General features: G+C 37.0%; 2 protein-coding genes across 4 annotated transcripts in view; both read left to right on the forward strand.

Annotated features, from left to right (window-relative positions):
- Nucleotides 1-16: 16 nt before the first annotated feature.
- Nucleotides 17-9,289, forward strand: mindy4 (MINDY lysine 48 deubiquitinase 4). Of its 3 annotated transcripts, none has more exons than XM_079827152.1 (19): nt 18-340; nt 553-672; nt 763-823; nt 902-959; nt 1,065-1,311; nt 1,878-2,101; nt 2,871-2,929; nt 3,135-3,232; nt 3,326-3,442; nt 3,528-3,616; nt 4,483-4,584; nt 4,668-4,731; nt 4,840-4,905; nt 5,235-5,302; nt 5,386-5,449; nt 7,022-7,183; nt 7,268-7,448; nt 7,617-7,704; nt 7,817-9,289. In XM_079827152.1, exons 1-19 carry the CDS (start codon nt 278-280, stop codon nt 7,863-7,865), a joined length of 1,980 nt encoding a protein of 659 aa, XP_079683278.1. In that variant the 5' UTR covers nt 18-277; the 3' UTR covers nt 7,866-9,289. The 3 variants fall into 3 exon arrangements, with proteins under 3 accessions (XP_079683277.1, XP_079683278.1, XP_079683279.1); XM_079827153.1 differs by having other exon boundaries at nt 262-383; XM_079827151.1 differs by having other exon boundaries at nt 17-340; nt 763-959.
- Nucleotides 9,290-14,011: 4,722 nt separating this feature from the next.
- Nucleotides 14,012-17,526, forward strand: part of LOC307132399 (dynein regulatory complex protein 11) — a 32,041-nt gene continuing 28,526 nt past the window's right edge. Inside the window, exon 1 of the mRNA XM_079826682.1 lies at nt 14,012-14,072. The gene's annotated coding sequence lies outside the window, so the exon portion shown is untranslated. The remainder of the gene's footprint in view (nt 14,073-17,526) is intronic.

Consider the following 17,526-nt stretch of genomic DNA (forward strand, 5'->3'; position numbering starts at 1 on the left):
TCTATCAACAACGTACTAGAGGTAACTATAGCAACAAGGCGAAAAGCTAGACCGACCGCTAGCTAGCAAGCCTCTGCAGCTATCCTTAACTTACCTCTCCCCCAAACAAATCACCAAACATTAAAATATACCATGCTGAAAATGTAATAACGGTGTGTAGATATGTCGTATGTCGACCAACAGTATTTGAGGTGTGTAAAGTTTGGGACTGTTTACACCGACCTAGCCAACTTGCTATTTCAGTCCCATATTTATTACCGCAGTGTTATTGTGATCCATGATGGGCAAAGACGTGGAGGAAGTGTCCGCGTCTCTAGTACGGGAATATCTCAGTCGAAAGGTGGGTGACACAGCATTTTCTTTCAACTGATTCAGCTCGGAAGGTAAACGTGGTAACTTACTTTGACACAAAAGCTATCCTATACCATTCAAAGCAGGTGTGATATAACGTTGCATACTGTATTTTTAAGGTGTTTTAAAGGTAGCGTTCCTCTGTAAACTGTCTTATTCTCTCAGAGATTGCGCTGTTTGGATGATGAAATGTACTTACAGGGCCTGAAGAAAACGATAGCATGCATGGATGAAGAGCTTCCACGAACTAATTCAAGCGTTAATAACAGATCAGATCTTCGCAGAATACTTCACCTTGAGGGCCTTTACAAACAGAATAAGGTATTTAAGTAAATAAAATAAAAACATCTTTATATAAAATAGCAAGGATGTTGGAACAGCAGAGAGGTCATAAAATGCATTTGTATTTAGGTTGAAGAACATTCCTTGAAGTCAATGTTGGAGATAATTGTGAAGGACAGAATGAGTGAAGGTGACAAAACCAAAGTAGGCAACCATGATGACAAGCAAGCATATCCACTAGAACAAACAATGTCCATCTCTTCCTTAGACATGAGTGTTAAGAGAGATCAAAGTTGTATGGAAAGTCTGTTGTGTGACAGTCCAAGGTATTAATTTTTTTATTTTGTTGACAAAACTCCAGTATTCATTTGTAATTCATTTGTTTGAAACTTTAAAGATCTGTTGACAGTAAACATCCACCTTTTCCATAGGTCATCTGAAAGCAGCATGTCACAGCTGCCTTCTCAAACACCTGAAAATACACGAAAAAAGAGCTTTGCTGTTCACCCTGAGAGTGAGAAAAGTGTGTACCGTTTGCCATCCAGCCATGATCTCCCAACAGTGTCAAAAGAGGGATTTCTCTCTGAGAAAAAAATCCTAGACAATGATAACCAGAAGAACAGGAGCAGCAGGATAAGACGAGGCATTATGGCCGGTCCCATTGCCAGCTCTTTGCATGTAATGAATTTTGATTCATTAAAGGGTTCGTTCACCCAAAAAATTCTGTGATTAATTACTCACCCTCATGTCATTCCAAACCCGTAAGACTTTCGTTAATCTTTGGAACAAAAATGAAGATCTTTTTGATGAAATCTAAGAGTTTTCTGTCCCTCTTTAAACAGCTACGCAACTACCACTTTGACAGTTTAAAAAGTTCATAAAGAGATCGTAAAACTAATCCATATGAATTGAGCGGCTTTGTCCAAATTTTCTGAAGAAACACGATCGCTTTTATATGATGAACAGATTGAATTTAGGCTTTTATTCACATATCAACAAGTTCAATCGAATCTTTCTGTAGATGAATGAAAGTCTTACGGGTTTGGAACAATATGAGGGTGAGTAAATAATGACAGAATTTTTATTTTTGGGTGAGCTAACACTTTAAACTAAAAGGAATTAAAATCCAGTGATTAATAATGTCACATATTTATTTTATAATATTTTTTACCAAGATTTGATTTTACATTACTCCTCCATTGCAGCATTGCACAATGCATTTACAAGGATTTAATTTTCTGTAGGAGAGTAACAGAAGACGTCCAGCCCGAAAAGTTCCTTCATCTGTTACAGCAACATCAGAGGATTTTAGAGAATCCGCAAACTGGACAAATGGCCTCAATACTACAAATACAAAGTCTAACCCATCATCCTCTCTTGAAGGGGAGAGCAGAATGTTTTCTAATTTAAATAAAGGAACCATAGACCACAATCGACATGAGAGGATGTCAGAAGTCAAGCATCGCTTGTGAGTTTGTTTCAATCATTTGAAAACATCTAGTTTTCCAGGACAAATATCTAAACATTCTTAAATCAAGATATACATTTACTTGATAAACAAAATTACTTAAGATATTAATTCTTGTCTTTTGAAAAATCTATCAAAATTAAGTGAGTATATACATAAAAATATCTGCCAATGGGGTAAGAAACATAATCTTAATTCAAAAAGAAAATATGATTGTTTTTCTTACTCCCCTGTCAGCTATTTTTTCTTGAAAAACTTGCATAATTTTGATTGTTTTCTGAAAAATGTATGGCATTTTGCTTCTTAAGAACCTTAAATGTATGTTTAAGATATTTGGACTGGAAAATGAAATAAGGGTAATACACTGAGATAGATTTTTTTTTAAATGACTTAACCTGTGTCTGAGAAACCTACTCTAAATATTTTATGTTGACCTTCAGTTTTATTTTTGAGGGGCTAAAATAGTTATACCATTTGAAACATAGAGAGGACCATAACTAGTGAGGTGAAAGATTGGAACGTTTCTAGGGGCCCACAGGTCCAGGGGGACTCACAACCTTTTCTGCATTTTATATTTAAAAGGAGCTCCAGAATTTCTAGCCACGGCCTTGAAGGTATGCATGATTATTATGAATAAAATCCCTTATGCATTAGACAATATGGCTCTAAGAATCTCCCATTTAGGATGGTAAAAAGAGACTGTTGGTATTTATTCACAGCTGCAATATGTCAAGTGTGTGATTATTAACTTTTATTGTTTCCTCTCCAGAAAGAATTCAGCACCCAGCCCAAAACTGGATGGACTCCATGTGTTGGAAATGGTTTTGGGTAGTGCACCTCAAATCTTCAGCAGATTACATTTTGTATCATAGCCAAGACAACTGCAGAATACACTAGCAACTGTTCTATTGCTTCAATATAACTGAAGTGTATTTTCCTAACCCTGCATTTTTTATCTAAAATTTGCTTTAAAATAATGTTATGAAAAATCCATTGTTTTGAAATTCCTTCTAATTCTTTTTCAATCTTACAGATGACATAGAGAATGAGGAAAGCTTGTGTGGTGTTTCTAGAACATCCATGCCAGAACTTAGTTTGGACAAGACTCCCATGGACCAGATGACTGCCACTGTAAGTACATTATCATTTTATCTTCCTGGAACCATAATCTATGTGATATCAGCCCAGTCTGATATGATATTGATGCTTTCATGTCTACTTCAGGCTCTGAAAGAAATCATCTTTGGCTCTCCTATGGCTTGTTTTACTGAGGAGTGGAAGCAACAGAATTTTACCTTTTCAGATACTCCAGGTTTGAAGTATGGGATTGTACAAAAAAAGGTACAGTACTTCAGACAACCGCATGATTTACTGTTTTGGTATGTAAACCTTTGCGTCATGAGATGTTCTGGGATTGTTTTATCAGGGAGGACCCTGTGGTGTCCTTGCAGCAGTTCAGGCTTGTGTCCTACAGAAGCTTCTGTTTGGAGAATCGAGCAGTGGCTCATTGGATCAGTGTGTACCAAGCATCAGTCATATTTTTGCTCATTTTTCAGAGATTATTTTTTCCCTTTATTATTTTAAAACCATTCAGTCATTTAACCATTTTTCAAAGATCTTGTTAAAGGTGCACTATGTAACATTTTTGCAGTAAAATATCCAAAAACCACAAGGACAGTGTTATATATTTTGTTCAGTTGAGTACTTACAATATCCCAAATGTTTCCAACTATTTGTAAATCGTGAGAAAATTGCTATTTTAACCAAGGAACTGGGACGTGTGAGGGAGTCGCCTGTCAATTGCTTCATTATTTTGCATAAACGCTTTACTGCAGTGTGCATCAAGTTTCATAGCAGCCGCCGAGCGAACGCACATAGTAACGTCATAACCTCATTTTCAACACACTCAGATGTATCTAATATGATAAACAGAGCTGTGTTACCTCATACTCATGACTGGAAAAGCGGAAATGGCGCCGGCGACTATGCCATAATAAAGGTCCCGCTGCTCGCGAGGTGTGTGTTGCGCTCTTCTTATTAACAATCGCTCCTGCTTCTGCTTTTTACTACAGTAACATTAATAATCGCTCCATGAACATGATTTCTGCCCGAGTCCTATTCTGATTCTTTTCCACCGGCTTTGAGGTGAAGACCACATGTCCCAAGATTCTGCGCTCAAACTTGCCGTCATCAAACTACGCCTTTGTTTTGAATAGGCGACCTCTACCGGTCGAAAAAATGTTACATAGTGCAGCTTTAATCTCAGAAATATTTTTAAAAAGAAAATTAACAATGAATATTTCAGGTTATAAATGATAAAATCCGTATTTCATTGATAACTCAAACAGTTGTCTTAAACTTGATTTGTTAAATGTCACCAGGAGACTGGAGGTATCAAACGTTTTGAGGACAAAATGTCTATCTCGGGCTTTGGCTGACATGCTATGGAGAGCCGGGAATATGAAGAGAGCGGTAGTTGCAATGTAAGGGTCACACATTTAGAATTATCACTTATATTTACAAAACTATTGTTCATTTCTCAAATGTAAAGCATCTGTCCCCACAGAAACACAGGAAGAAGTCTTTTCATCCCGATCGGACGCTACAAATCAGACGGTATTCTAGAAATGGTAAGTTGATTCTTTGTCCCTTAAATGACCTCCTAATTACTTCTTTTGACAACTACATATTTCTCTTTTGTTAATGTTTTTTTATACATATATATATATTCCACATAGATAACATACGTCACTGTTGACACCTTAGATGACCTCACTTTAGTTCTTGAGAAGCATGTTAGACAGGTAAGTCGGTGCTTAAATGCCTTATAACACATCCTGTATATATGATTTCTATTCGTTGTAGAATATATATCTTCTAAAAAATGTTGTAATATGTATTATTATTTACAGTATTGCTACATATATTAATAGTTGTTTATAATATTTATTTAGAACATTGTTATTGTAGATGTATTGTTTATATTTATAATTAAATAAAGTTATAAGCAAGGTTTGTATGCGAGCACATCCATTGATAGTCTTGAAGCATTTTAAGGCAAATGTCAGCTGTTTAACAGCTCCTTATGTGATTGATGATGGCAATTAGTAGAATTTTTCCTGTTTCCTTTTAGTTTGAGTCTGGTCCCTTTGGCTGTATCCTACTTACCATCTCTGCCATTCTTTCCAGAACTATTGCAACGTGAGTTTCCACCTCTTTAACTGCATACAGACTGTTTATGTTCATATATTCACTGAGCTAAACATTTATTCTTTGTGTTTTAGTATACAAAGTGATATGGATGTGCCAACCTCCACTCTCATTGGAGCTCATGGCTACTGCACACAGGTTTGCTGTATTAACACTTTGCAGACCTGGGGCCTCATTTATAAAACTTTGTGTAGGATTTGCGTCAGAAGTGGCGTACGGATGAAACATAGGACGTGCGTACGCACAGAAATATTCGGATTTATAAAACCGTGCGCACGCACATCCTACGCAGTTTTCCCTTAATAAATCACAATCAATTCTAAATGTAGCGCAGCTTTTGCGGCTTCATCTCACGCCCATAGTTGCCCATAAATAGTCCGTGAAACACCCACAAGTTAATATTCATCGATTGCGAAATCATGGCAAATACAGAGAGGAAATCAAAAAAATTTAACTTCACTCAATGTGAAGTAGAAATTATCGTTGGCAAGGTGGAAAAGAGGAGAAAAATATTTTTTGGAGGGCACAGTGTGGGCATTACTAATGCCAAAAAGGCACTTGAGTGGCAAAAGGTTGCAGACGCCGTAAATGCTGTAGCCTCACAACCTCGGACCGTGGCCGAAAAAAAAAAGAAATGGTCGGACATCAAAGTGGAGGCAAAAAAACGTCTAGCGCTCCATCGCCAGAGTGCCAAGGGTGGGGGAAAGGGGACACCGGAGCTGACCCCTCTTGATGAGAGACTGGCGGCAATTATTGGGGAATCCCTATTAATCCCTATCCCTATTATCTACGTGGAAATGGGAAATAGTTCAGAGCAAATGTAATTTCTTGCAGCTTTCTGAATGGTTGAGACATACATCATATGTTATTTTATCGAAGATAAAACAAACTAAAGGCATTTGCATGAATACCATGATTCTGTAGCTGATGAAGAAATTTTTACTATGAAAACAACTTTCCCCAGTGGACAATTAATACATCTATCTATCTATTTATCTATATATCTCCCTAATTATCTATCTATCTGTCTATCTAATTGCATCTATATCTGCTCCGCCAGACGGACACATTGACGAGAATATCAGTTTTGTACATTATTTCGTTCTGTTTACCATATTATTTATGAGGATGAATTGCATAACATGCCAATATTGTTGCAGAACATATTTCACTTTTTTTTTTTTTTTTTGCATTTCTGTTGTAATTTTCGTTTGATTTTGTTTGTTTTACACTGCAGATCAATCAAACGGGTGTTCGTGTAGGCTGTTAATTGTAATACTTGCTTTGTGAAGTCTTCAAGTTATTTATGAGAGGCAGTATTGCCATTTCTTTTACACAACGATCTACAGTTTCACACACTTTCACGTGTTTCTTCCATCTGCCGACGGTGTCGCCATTTCTCATTTCACCCGTTTTTGTGCGTACGCCTGGGTCAGAGCTTGCGTGAAGGACCGCACATTTTCCCGTCAAGTTTGCTTTTTATAAATACCAATTATTGCGTAGAGAGTGGCGTACGCCTTCTTTTGTGCGTACGCAACGTTTATAAATGAGGCCCCTGATCTAAACACCCAATACACAAAAGATTTTACTTTGCTTGGTGTCACCATTTTAATAAAATAGTTGTATTGGTTGATTTTTGTATAGCTCCAGTGTAAACAGTGTTCTGATGAAGTCATTCATTCTTATAATTACCCTTTAACTTTTTTTAAGGAATTGGTCAATCTTTTGCTTTGTGGACGGGCAGTTTCAAACGTCTTTGATGATGAAATGAAGCTCGATTCCGGAAATGGAAATTTTACACTTCTTAAGGGAATTAAAACACGTTGTAACATTGGGCTGCTTTCTTTATTTGAGCACTATAATATATGTAAGGTAAGAAGGCTTCAAACACTCTAACATATACTTATACATTTTATCCAAATTTGTTATATCCTGATTTTTCTTTTTTTTTTTAAGGTTGGATCTCACCTGAAAACTCCCACGTTTCCAATTTGGGTAGTGTGCAGCGAGAGCCATTTCAGTGTGCTCTTTTGTTCCTCTGAAGACCTGGCAACCGATCACTGCATAGAGGAAGAGTTTGACTTGTACTATTATGATGGGCTGGCCAACCAGCAGGAACCAATTAGATTAACAATCTGTGAGTGTTTTCCTTTGGGTCATTGCTTTTCTGGACACACACACACAAAACAAACACTGTAGTGTATTATCCGTAGTATTTGAGAACAACAAAATAAACAACCTTTGCACACTTGCTTCATAAATAGGGTTTATAATAAGGTCTTCTGTATTCTGTGTCTCTGGACAGATCCACATTGTCCTGCAGAGGCTGCTCAGAGTGACAGTGACGCAGACAGTGATCTCATTCCTCCACTGGAGCTCTGCATCAGGACCAAGTAAGTCTCTTATTTCGTCAGTGCTTAGAGGTCTATCTGTGTTGTTTATCAAATTTTGATATTGTGAAATACAAACATGTGGCGATATGAATGCTTCAAATGTGTTTTACAGATGGCGAAATGCAGTGGTCAGCTGGAATGATACAGATCCCATTCTTTGATAATGCACGTAAAGAGAGATTTTTTTTTGTTAACCCCATGTGACCCCGGTTTGATTTTATCTGATGTAAACAAATTTTCATTAGGTTTTATATTTAAAAATGCATGTGTTTAGGATTTCTTTTTGTCTTGTTTGCATCACAGAAATAAATAATGTTTTAAAGTATATTAAAATAGAAAACCATTATTGTAAAATAATATTTCACAATATTACTGATCAAATAAATGCAGGCTTGATGGTCATAAGAGACTTCTTTCAAAAAATCTTGTTTTTGCTTCCATTCTTAACAATATTATTTTCACCATTCTGCTGCTTTTTCTTAGTTTTATGTCTTGTGTTGTTTTTGTATGTGAATACATAAGTATAAACAGAAGTCAAGTGTAGTGTTAGTTCTGGCAGGTCACGTTAGTCAAGCCCGCATCAGCTGACTGTCAGCTGATCACGTCTACCTATAGGAATACGATGTCTATCACAGCATGCATATATAAGCTCCTTCAGTATTATCAGCAGCTATCGCGTTTCTCCGGAGCTAATTACCCTCCTCCATCCCCAGCTCCTCCTCTCGTCAGTCAGAATTTGGCCTTCTGATTCCCCCTGAATCAGACAAAATTCCCGAATTATGTTGTACATTTTAATATTGACATTAATGATATCTGCAATACATTGTTGGTTCTGTTCTGTTTACCCTAGGGGGGTTTATTGCTTCTTTCATCCATGCTAGGCTGCAGGGATACGCAGGGAGTTCTTGCCCAGAACAGAACCATACCGCCAATCCAAACTATATGCTAATTTTGGCAAAAGTGGTCCTGACAGAAGTATAAGACAAATGCCTTACTCCAGGGGAATAGATCAACAAATTATCAATATTGTCAATATTATATAGAACATAATATAATACGCCCCCCCATCCCCTGCCTTGGTCATTTTATAATTTTTTCTATTACTTTATCTCTCACAATGTCACTTTGACAATATAGCATTAAGAACTGTCATTACTCTTTTTTTATTCAAATGATTATTAAATGAATAATAATAGAGAATATGGCTTGCAATGTGTAAATAATTGCCATTTCAAACTGATAGTTTACCCAAATATGAAAATTCCGACTTCGGACTTGCAAAGTTCGACTCAGGAGAACGAACTCTCGAGGACGGCTGGACGCAAGTCCGGTAATTCTGCAAATGGAACAGCTGCGTTCACTATAACGTCACTCAGCTCGCTCTGGCTACTCCGGTTATCTCTGTATGTATATTTTAGGCCACAATAAAACGACATGTTATAAAAACCCTCCCTGCCTCTTTTCGTTTTTATTTAAAAAAACATTAATAGCCACATAAATGTGGTTCAGGTGTGGTTGATGATCTTCAATGTAGCCTATATTTATAACAAAACGAAATATAAAACACAACCCTGCCTTTGTTTACATAAAAACAAAACAAAAAATTAATATGTGGTTCAGGCAATATGTGTGCATATATGATTATCTTCACTGTAATAAAGTTAAATATGACAAAAAACACAATGTCTGTCACAAGTGACCTCTCTGCATCCTCGATAAAAGGGGCAGATCAAGGACACATCCAGGGATTTGAGCTGTACTTGGCTAGATGTGAACATTGAAATGGAACAGTACTTGGGCAGCGACTGATGACCATAGATATTTATAATAAAGGCTAGATGTCTCGTCCGCGCTGCTGGCCAATGGAGGTCGACGTTCGTACCTGGCGGCCATCTTGTCACAGGCAGCTCGCTCACTGCTAACATTGTTTTCATGGGTGCTTGCACTTTTTAAATAACCATAACTTGCTCAATTTTCTACCGATTTTCAAACTGTTTGGTTTGTTATAAACGTCAGATGTTGTTATGACACTGCATACTTATGAAAAATTATTCATAATTTGTTCAAGCATCCATAATTATAGCCTTGTTAATAACATTTGTAAGAAACCAAACCATTTGTAAATCCATCAAGATTTCAGTGAGATAAGAGTGTTTGCGTTCATGCAGATCACTCGCCTTACATCAGGTACCACAGAGCCCTGCCTGTGACAAGATGGCCACCGGTGATGACGTTAGAGACTCCCCCGTAAGACATCTAGCCTTTATTATGGATATCTATGCTGATGACGTTTCAAAAGTCCACGAGAACACAAGTACAGACAAGAACGCATATTGAGAAAGGCCCATGACTAGGGTCCCGCATGGTGATGACTCTTTAGCTTGCTAAAATGTCAGAAAGGCATTTCAAATATTGAATCTGCTCTGAACGGGATCGGCAACCTATGGCACGTGTGCCAGGATAATCACTCGCACGTGACAATAGCTAAAAAGGTTTAGCCTATGTATTTAATTGAACTTGCACACAGATGTACATTTTGAGGTAATCATTCCTCATAGTAACACAGCATGTTTTATTAAGCTATAAATACTTTTAAAGTGTGAGATTTTAACCTGGGCTAGCGTGCAGATCCGACAATCTGTTCACGCAACCGGAGGTGTGGTGCGCACTTATCCCTCTGCGTGCTATAAGGTTGCCGACCCATCTCTTAAAAGTGTCCAATTACATTTTCAACATTTTTAGTGTGTAATGTTGCTGTTTGAGCATGAAAAAGGTCTGCAAAGTTATAAAGCACAAAGTCCACTCCAAAGAGAGATATTCAGTAAGTCTTGACTCTCCTAATATATAGGCAAAAAAAAGTATGTGACAAAAGAAGTACGTCCGAATTAGCCAGTAGCCCACTCATAAAACAGTAGGCAAAACATTCCTGGATGACCTGCTACTTTTGGCATCATTCTGAAGTGTGCATACACTGAAAGATATGGTGTGTTGGATTTACATGATTTAATCATGTACATCGGTTCCACAAGATTCAATTAAGTTAAACAAACATAATTTGTTCACATAATTTCAACATAATGGAATTAAGTAATTTTTAAGTAACTGAATTGAGTAGTCTCACATTGATTTTAATATGGCTCCCTTACAACAGTGGTACACGCAGGGACTTGGGACTCTGCCTCTTTAATCAAAACACATGTTTGTTTTTGTATATTTTGTTGTCACTTGACTGATCTATAACACAGTACTTAGTAGCTTCCATTATATTTGCCAGCAAAAGCACATCATATATGTGCTAAGAGTAAAATGCTCTTTAATGACATGTGCTGAGTCAGTCCACAGCCTAAGCAATCGCTCCGCTCTTCTCCACTATGGTAACCCAGTGTAATTTAAATGGTTCGAATAATTCCAACATAATTAAACATTAAACACTAATAAACAATATAAAGTCTCCCCCTTTTTCTCATTTTGCCCAAAAACACATAAAATAACACTTCATTTCAACAATTTTACTCTAGTCGTCAAGTCCCAAGCAAAGCATGCTGGGAACTACAGTTTCAGCGAAAATAATTTTCGAGTACTTAATTGGTTCACATTCACCCCAAATAATTTAATAGTAGATTGCACATTTTAGAGAATTACATTAATCGAAAGCAATGAAATCATGTTTAGAAGAGAAACACAAATTTGTTGCGTAGATCACAAATAATATGATTAAGTAAATTGGACAACATGTGTTTTCCTGTTTTTTCAGTGAATGTAGCTGAAATATAAAGAACTGATTATGTGAGTTTTGATGCTGTATTGCACATATCCCTGAAATTTGAGATATGCTTACCAGCATAGTACAACTCTAGGATTGATAACACAAATGTAAACATGAAAATATGACATTGTTTCCCCACCATTTATATTGCAACACAAGCCTCTCGGATCTTAAAAACGGACATGCATTTGAAAGGAAGTAGCCTATTTTCTGGCAAAGGTATTTAAAACATCTGACTCTGATCACTAACTCATTCACTTTGATCTGTCTTTTCCTTCCTCACAGCTAAATTGCATCACTCCACGCCAAAATAGTGCTGTGGAACATGCAATTACTTTCTATCCCACAGCTGAAAGTGAACTGAAATATGTGTATATCATATTCCAATTTTAACAAATGAACCTCATAAAAGGCCATGGTGAAAGGACCAATTTAGTGTCCTTCACTAACTGACAGCACACATTTAAATCACTGATTTCAGAGTGTATGTGTGTGTGTATCACAGTACTCAAAGTGTCCTCAGGGTGCCTCTGTTGTGCTATGAATCCAATGTCAATCACAATAAATGCTTGTATGGAAAGTAACTTTTCTAAAAAAATAATTGTAATCAAGCATTCTTTTGTGCGTCAAAGTGATTTGTGGGACAATTCTATGAATTTTGCGAATTATAAAGCTCTCTTTTCAGTTTTGTGCTCAACACAGACATCTCAGACATCGGTCCTGATGTTATCATACACGAGTCTCTTATCAGAGGCTCCCAATCATTTTATAGGGCCATCTGGTGTTTTATTTTTAGGGCCCTGATAATGGAACAATTTCCACCCACACATGATGATGTCATAAATACAGAAAGTATCGGTTATTAACCCACCACGGGGATATATCACTCAATAGACATCATTTAGATGCGGAAAAGAATCTAGTTAGCCAATGTGCTGCTCTGACGTTGCTTCCTGTAAGTGGTAGACTCTCTTTAATGGGTTCTGTTTTCATAAACTCTCAATGATAGAGAGCGTTTTCTCCTCCCTATGCATCTTATTATTTAAATGTACCATTTTAGAAGGCATATATATTTAGAATTAAGAGTTTGCTCCCAAACTTGCCTCCTCAGTCGCCATAATGTCTTCATGGATGAAGGATACTGACATCACCTGTCTCATTTCATTCATGCCTGAGTATCACAAGCCAACAGGCGCAAAATGAGTGGAGGTGGTGAAAGATTCCTGTGTGACGTGTCAGGAAGGAGGACAAGAAGATCTGGAAACCTGACAATAACGCATGTCTCGAGGAGAAAAACTGTTTTTTTGTTTTTTTTTTGTTCTATAGTCATGTGGATGCAGTTTGGGGCCAATAAAACCTGAGGCCCTTATTGAACATCAAACATATGCTAATGCTAAGTAAGTCCTGAGTAAGTCCTGAATTAATTAAGAGACAAACTGTCTGTATGATCCTCCACTTCACGTGTCAAAGTGTTTGACTGGGTGATATTGGTTTGAATGTCAGTTAATTCATATTCATGTTTTGTATTTTTTCTTGAATTGGTGTTCGTCATATACTGGCAAAGACAAAGCTTGCCCCTCTCCCCCCTCAGTGATGTATGAACCATAAATCATTAGACCACACAAAATAGATCAAGGGTCTTTCAGAAGGAGATGTGTGGGTTTAAAAGGAATATGGAATATAGCTATAAATAACAGGACAGGGCCCCACAGGATCGTCTAATGGGATTAAAATGTTTACTTTACAGAGTGTTGCCTCAGAGGCAAAATTGTGGTGTACGTCATGTTTCATTTTAGTACAAGCATCCTTTCCTCATCCTTTTCCTGAAGACTCTTTTTTTCTTTTCTTTTTTTGCCAGACTGGTTTTTCTTATCATTTTTGAGAATGCAATAGTTGTTAGACCACAACAATTCAGTTATTATATATTTTTTAAAATCTTTAATCTGAGATGTTTTTTCATCTTTTTATCTCACAAATTTAAATGTTTTTGAAAGAAGTCTCTTATGCTCATGAAGGCTGCATTTATTTGATTTAAAATAGAGTAAAAACTGTAATATTGTGAGATTTTATTACATTTTCAAATGTAATTTTCAACATTACTCCAGTTACTTCAGTGTCATGTTTTCCCTGATACAAAAATCATTCTAATGGTGCTCAAGAAACATTAGGCTACTTTTAATATCAATGTTGAAAATTGTTGTGCTACTTAATAAACCATGATAACATTTCTTTTCAGGATTATTTAATGAATATAAAGTTCAATAGCACAGCATTTATTCGATATAGATTTTTGTAACAATGCAAAAGTATTTACTGTCACATTCGATCAATTCAATGCATCCTTGCTGAATAAAAGTATGACTTTGTTTACACAAATATAGCCTGATTGATTGCGTTCATCAAGCTCAACTATATAACCGTATTATTGTAATAAATATTTAATTTAATTGATGGGAAATATACAGTATATTAAGTACAAAGGAACATTTGATCTCAAGCCAAAAACTAGCCTACATTTGTTTCACACTTATGTAGCCCCGCCCCTTTTAGCGCGGCACTCGTTATGTTCGTCTTCCGGTTTGTGTATTTCCACAACATGAAGGTAAGCTCTACAGACATTATGACATCCGTTTCAAACGTTACAGTGCCCATGATAACTTCTGTTAACTCTGCAATAAGTAAATCTACATCTCCAGCTAATTACTCTTCGACAGCAATGCAGAAATATACAGAGCTACCAAGTGGAAGTTCAAAGACAATATTGTAAAGATGGCTGCTTGCAATTGTTTCTGGAGTCTAGCGCATACGGGCTGCGTCCGAAATCGCATAAGCTACTCTCTTGAGTAGGTACTTATTTTGAATAAGTCATTTTGTTTCATTAATACAGTGTATACTTTTTTTTTGCTTTACCCCCAAAGAATGGAAGTGTAATGTGACAACATGGCCCATAGGGGGTATTTTTTTTTACAGTCTATGAACATGACAGCTTAAAAGATTATCCGATATTATAAAAAAATATATATATCTTGTCAATAAAATACAATTATTAACATTTTTAAATAAAATAATGGCATTTTTTAATCATCAAAAATATACTATTTTTTGAGTTTGACAACAAACACAGCTAAATACAGCTATACAGCATAGTTCAAAACATAATAATTATTAATAATTTCTGAACATTGACTCAGTCATTATTCACCTTTTTCTCATGGTTTCTCAAAAGAATTCTTAAAAGTATAGAATATAATAGCTTAGTTCTAATAGGGGCTCATTGTAACGCAGTGTTACAATGCACCCAATCTGCGCAACTGGGATTTAAACCCCGGCTTGTGTCTTCTGCTGGTTAGAAACAGCATTAAAGAACCATCTCAACTGTTAAATAATAGATATAAGATTCAAATAATATCAGATTTGTCTTATTTTAAATAAACATAAAAAACTGAGATGAAAAATAAACTTAAGTAAGAAATGTACTTTTGCTATGGTTAAATAAATGTTCAGTGATATCTTCCAAAGATTTTCTAATTTTGTTGATATGGCATCTAGTAAATAAACTAAGTTTCGTCATCCTGGCATGTGTGGAAAGGTTGTGTTACAACCAAGAGGCAACCTCCCGCAGTTTCTCTTGAAGCCAATATGGAAGTGTCTTAAACTGCAATTCATCGACTGGCCGCTTGGGACAGTCTCCAGAAGGGAGCAGAATCTCATTGAGCCCCATGTTAAAATGCCCAACTTTACAGCAGATTAAAACATGTTTACAGCCTGGTACAAATTGTGATTTTGGTCTATATGGCTAATTTTGCCCTTCATGACAACTGTGAGGGGGGTGAATTTTTTTATAACTCATTCGTTTACATTATATAAAGCATTAAAGTTCTGCATAATTAAGGGTGTGGCCACTTTGAGTGACAGGTGGATAGCCATTTATCTGCTGTATGTTAGTCATCGCGTCACTTCAGCTCCACCCACGTCCCACCTTTTTGCCCATTTTCTGTTATCCGGGAGTGACGCGCGCTGACAAGATGCCAACGGCCAGCTCGTCCATACTTTGCGTTTCAAAACTGCTCATCAGAATCCTATGGGTGGCTTCAAGGACACTACGTCCATATTTTTTTACAGTCTATGGTTACAACTAACACCGCGTTAGGTTGTGCCCCGCTCTCCCCTACTACATTCCCCATGTTGGCATTATCACGTGACATACCAGCGTCAGTTACGTCGCTTCACTGCCATTCACAAATTCTCTCCCATGGCCTCATGGGATAGTTAAGTGTCCATGTTATGCACACTTCAAAATCTCGCCGAAAGAAGGAGGTCATCCCGGTTCTTTTCGCCTACTCATTTATGAGTATTGTGAATTCGGACATACTGTTTTTGCCTACTATATAGTAGGGAAGTATGCGATTTCAGATGCAGTCAAGGTCTATATGCGGTTTGAAAACCCATATAATACAGAAAGTATAGTAGTTATAAAGCTAACATATTTAGTTTGACCTCCTGAACTTGAAAATCAAAATTTTCTGAATGTTAAGCATCATTTTTCACTGATCATTTGTTGGAAAAGATAAAAGAAGCTACTTTTAGGCCGTACATTATTTATTTGTGGAAACTGCCTTATAGCAGTTACTGAACTTGCATACGTTTTGCATGTAAATGCACTTGTGTAGAACTGCCAGATTTTGAATATAACTATTTTAGACGGTGCGTGAATCACACATTTGAAGCATGTGGATTTAGATAGATTTACTTAACACAAAAATGAATCTTTGAAGTCAATAGGTCCGGGTCTTGCTTTTAATAGACACATGCACATCACTGTCTGGTGAGTCACTGAGGATGCGGTCAAGAGAATCATGACCAGGGAAACTATTGGACAAAGTCTCTCCAATTCATCACTTCATGAATGGAGCCAGGGCTCTTCGGTTCAATGATGAAGAACTCTGAATAAGGGAATGACCTGCCTTTGTTAGACTTATCTCCGGGCACTGGGCAGCTTGCCGGTAACTGGAGGATTGTGTGTTTGGGTGTAATTGTGTTAGCACCCTCCCACATATCCTCCCTTGTGCGTCTTCTGTCTAGTCCCTTAATCTTTGCTGTTTGTCTTTGTGATAAGTGATATCCCGTTTCGATCATGTTAGATTGTTTATGCCCACCTGATGAGAAGAAGGCTCTGCAGTTGCCCGGTGGACCCCACCTTATTTATAGCGTTGGAATCTGATTAGACTGTTTGTGAAAGCCCAAGATACCTTTCATTTTGACTCCATAATCATCTCAGTCTGAAGTGATGTATTGATGCTTTCAGACAGAGTCTTAATTAAGATGCAAGCCGTCAATGAGCGAGGGGTGCAGTTATATTTCCAGCGAACTGTTTGTTGCCAGACATTTGAAGTTAAATGTCTGAGGATTTATGTTCCATTCCTTAGACCAGTAAAGCCAACAGCTAGCCTATTTCATAGAAGGCTCTAAAAAACACTCAAACCGTGTCACACGAGATAACAGTGATGAATGGTGAAGGAAAATTATTTCCTCATATTACTTTCCCAGATTTTCACTGTAGAGCGCTGAAGCGAGAATTCACAGAAAGCCGATGGCGTCAGCTAATTTTTGGTTTATCAAGGACATTTGAGAATGAAGAATCAAATGTTACTCATTGCACATGCAAAGGGGTTTACACAAGAGTCTTAAAGGCACAGCAGCCATTTTATTTATTTTTACCCGTTTATGTAATTCTAAGGGTCAGAAAGAGTGGACATTTCTGTAAAACTATGTATAAATGGACCTCAGGGAACAGAAATAACTTTAAAAATGCATAATGGTGCATGATATGACCCTTTTAACCAGTTTAGAGACGTGTATGAAAGAAAAATATATCTGATAAGCAAGATTCTGTGAGGCATTTGCAATGCTAATTATTTTGATAAGTTTTCAGAGACATTCTGGCGTGAGAACTTGTAGCACTGTGAGTTCTGGCGCAGCTTTCATGTGGACGCTACAGTATGTTTATGTCACTCTCTAAACAACAATTAAACTCAGCTCAGGACCATATTTCATGT

The sequence above is a fragment of the Gobio gobio genome, assembly GCF_949357685.1.
Source record: "Gobio gobio genome assembly, chromosome: 10".
NCBI classification, from domain to species: Eukaryota; Metazoa; Chordata; class Actinopteri; order Cypriniformes; family Gobionidae; genus Gobio; species Gobio gobio.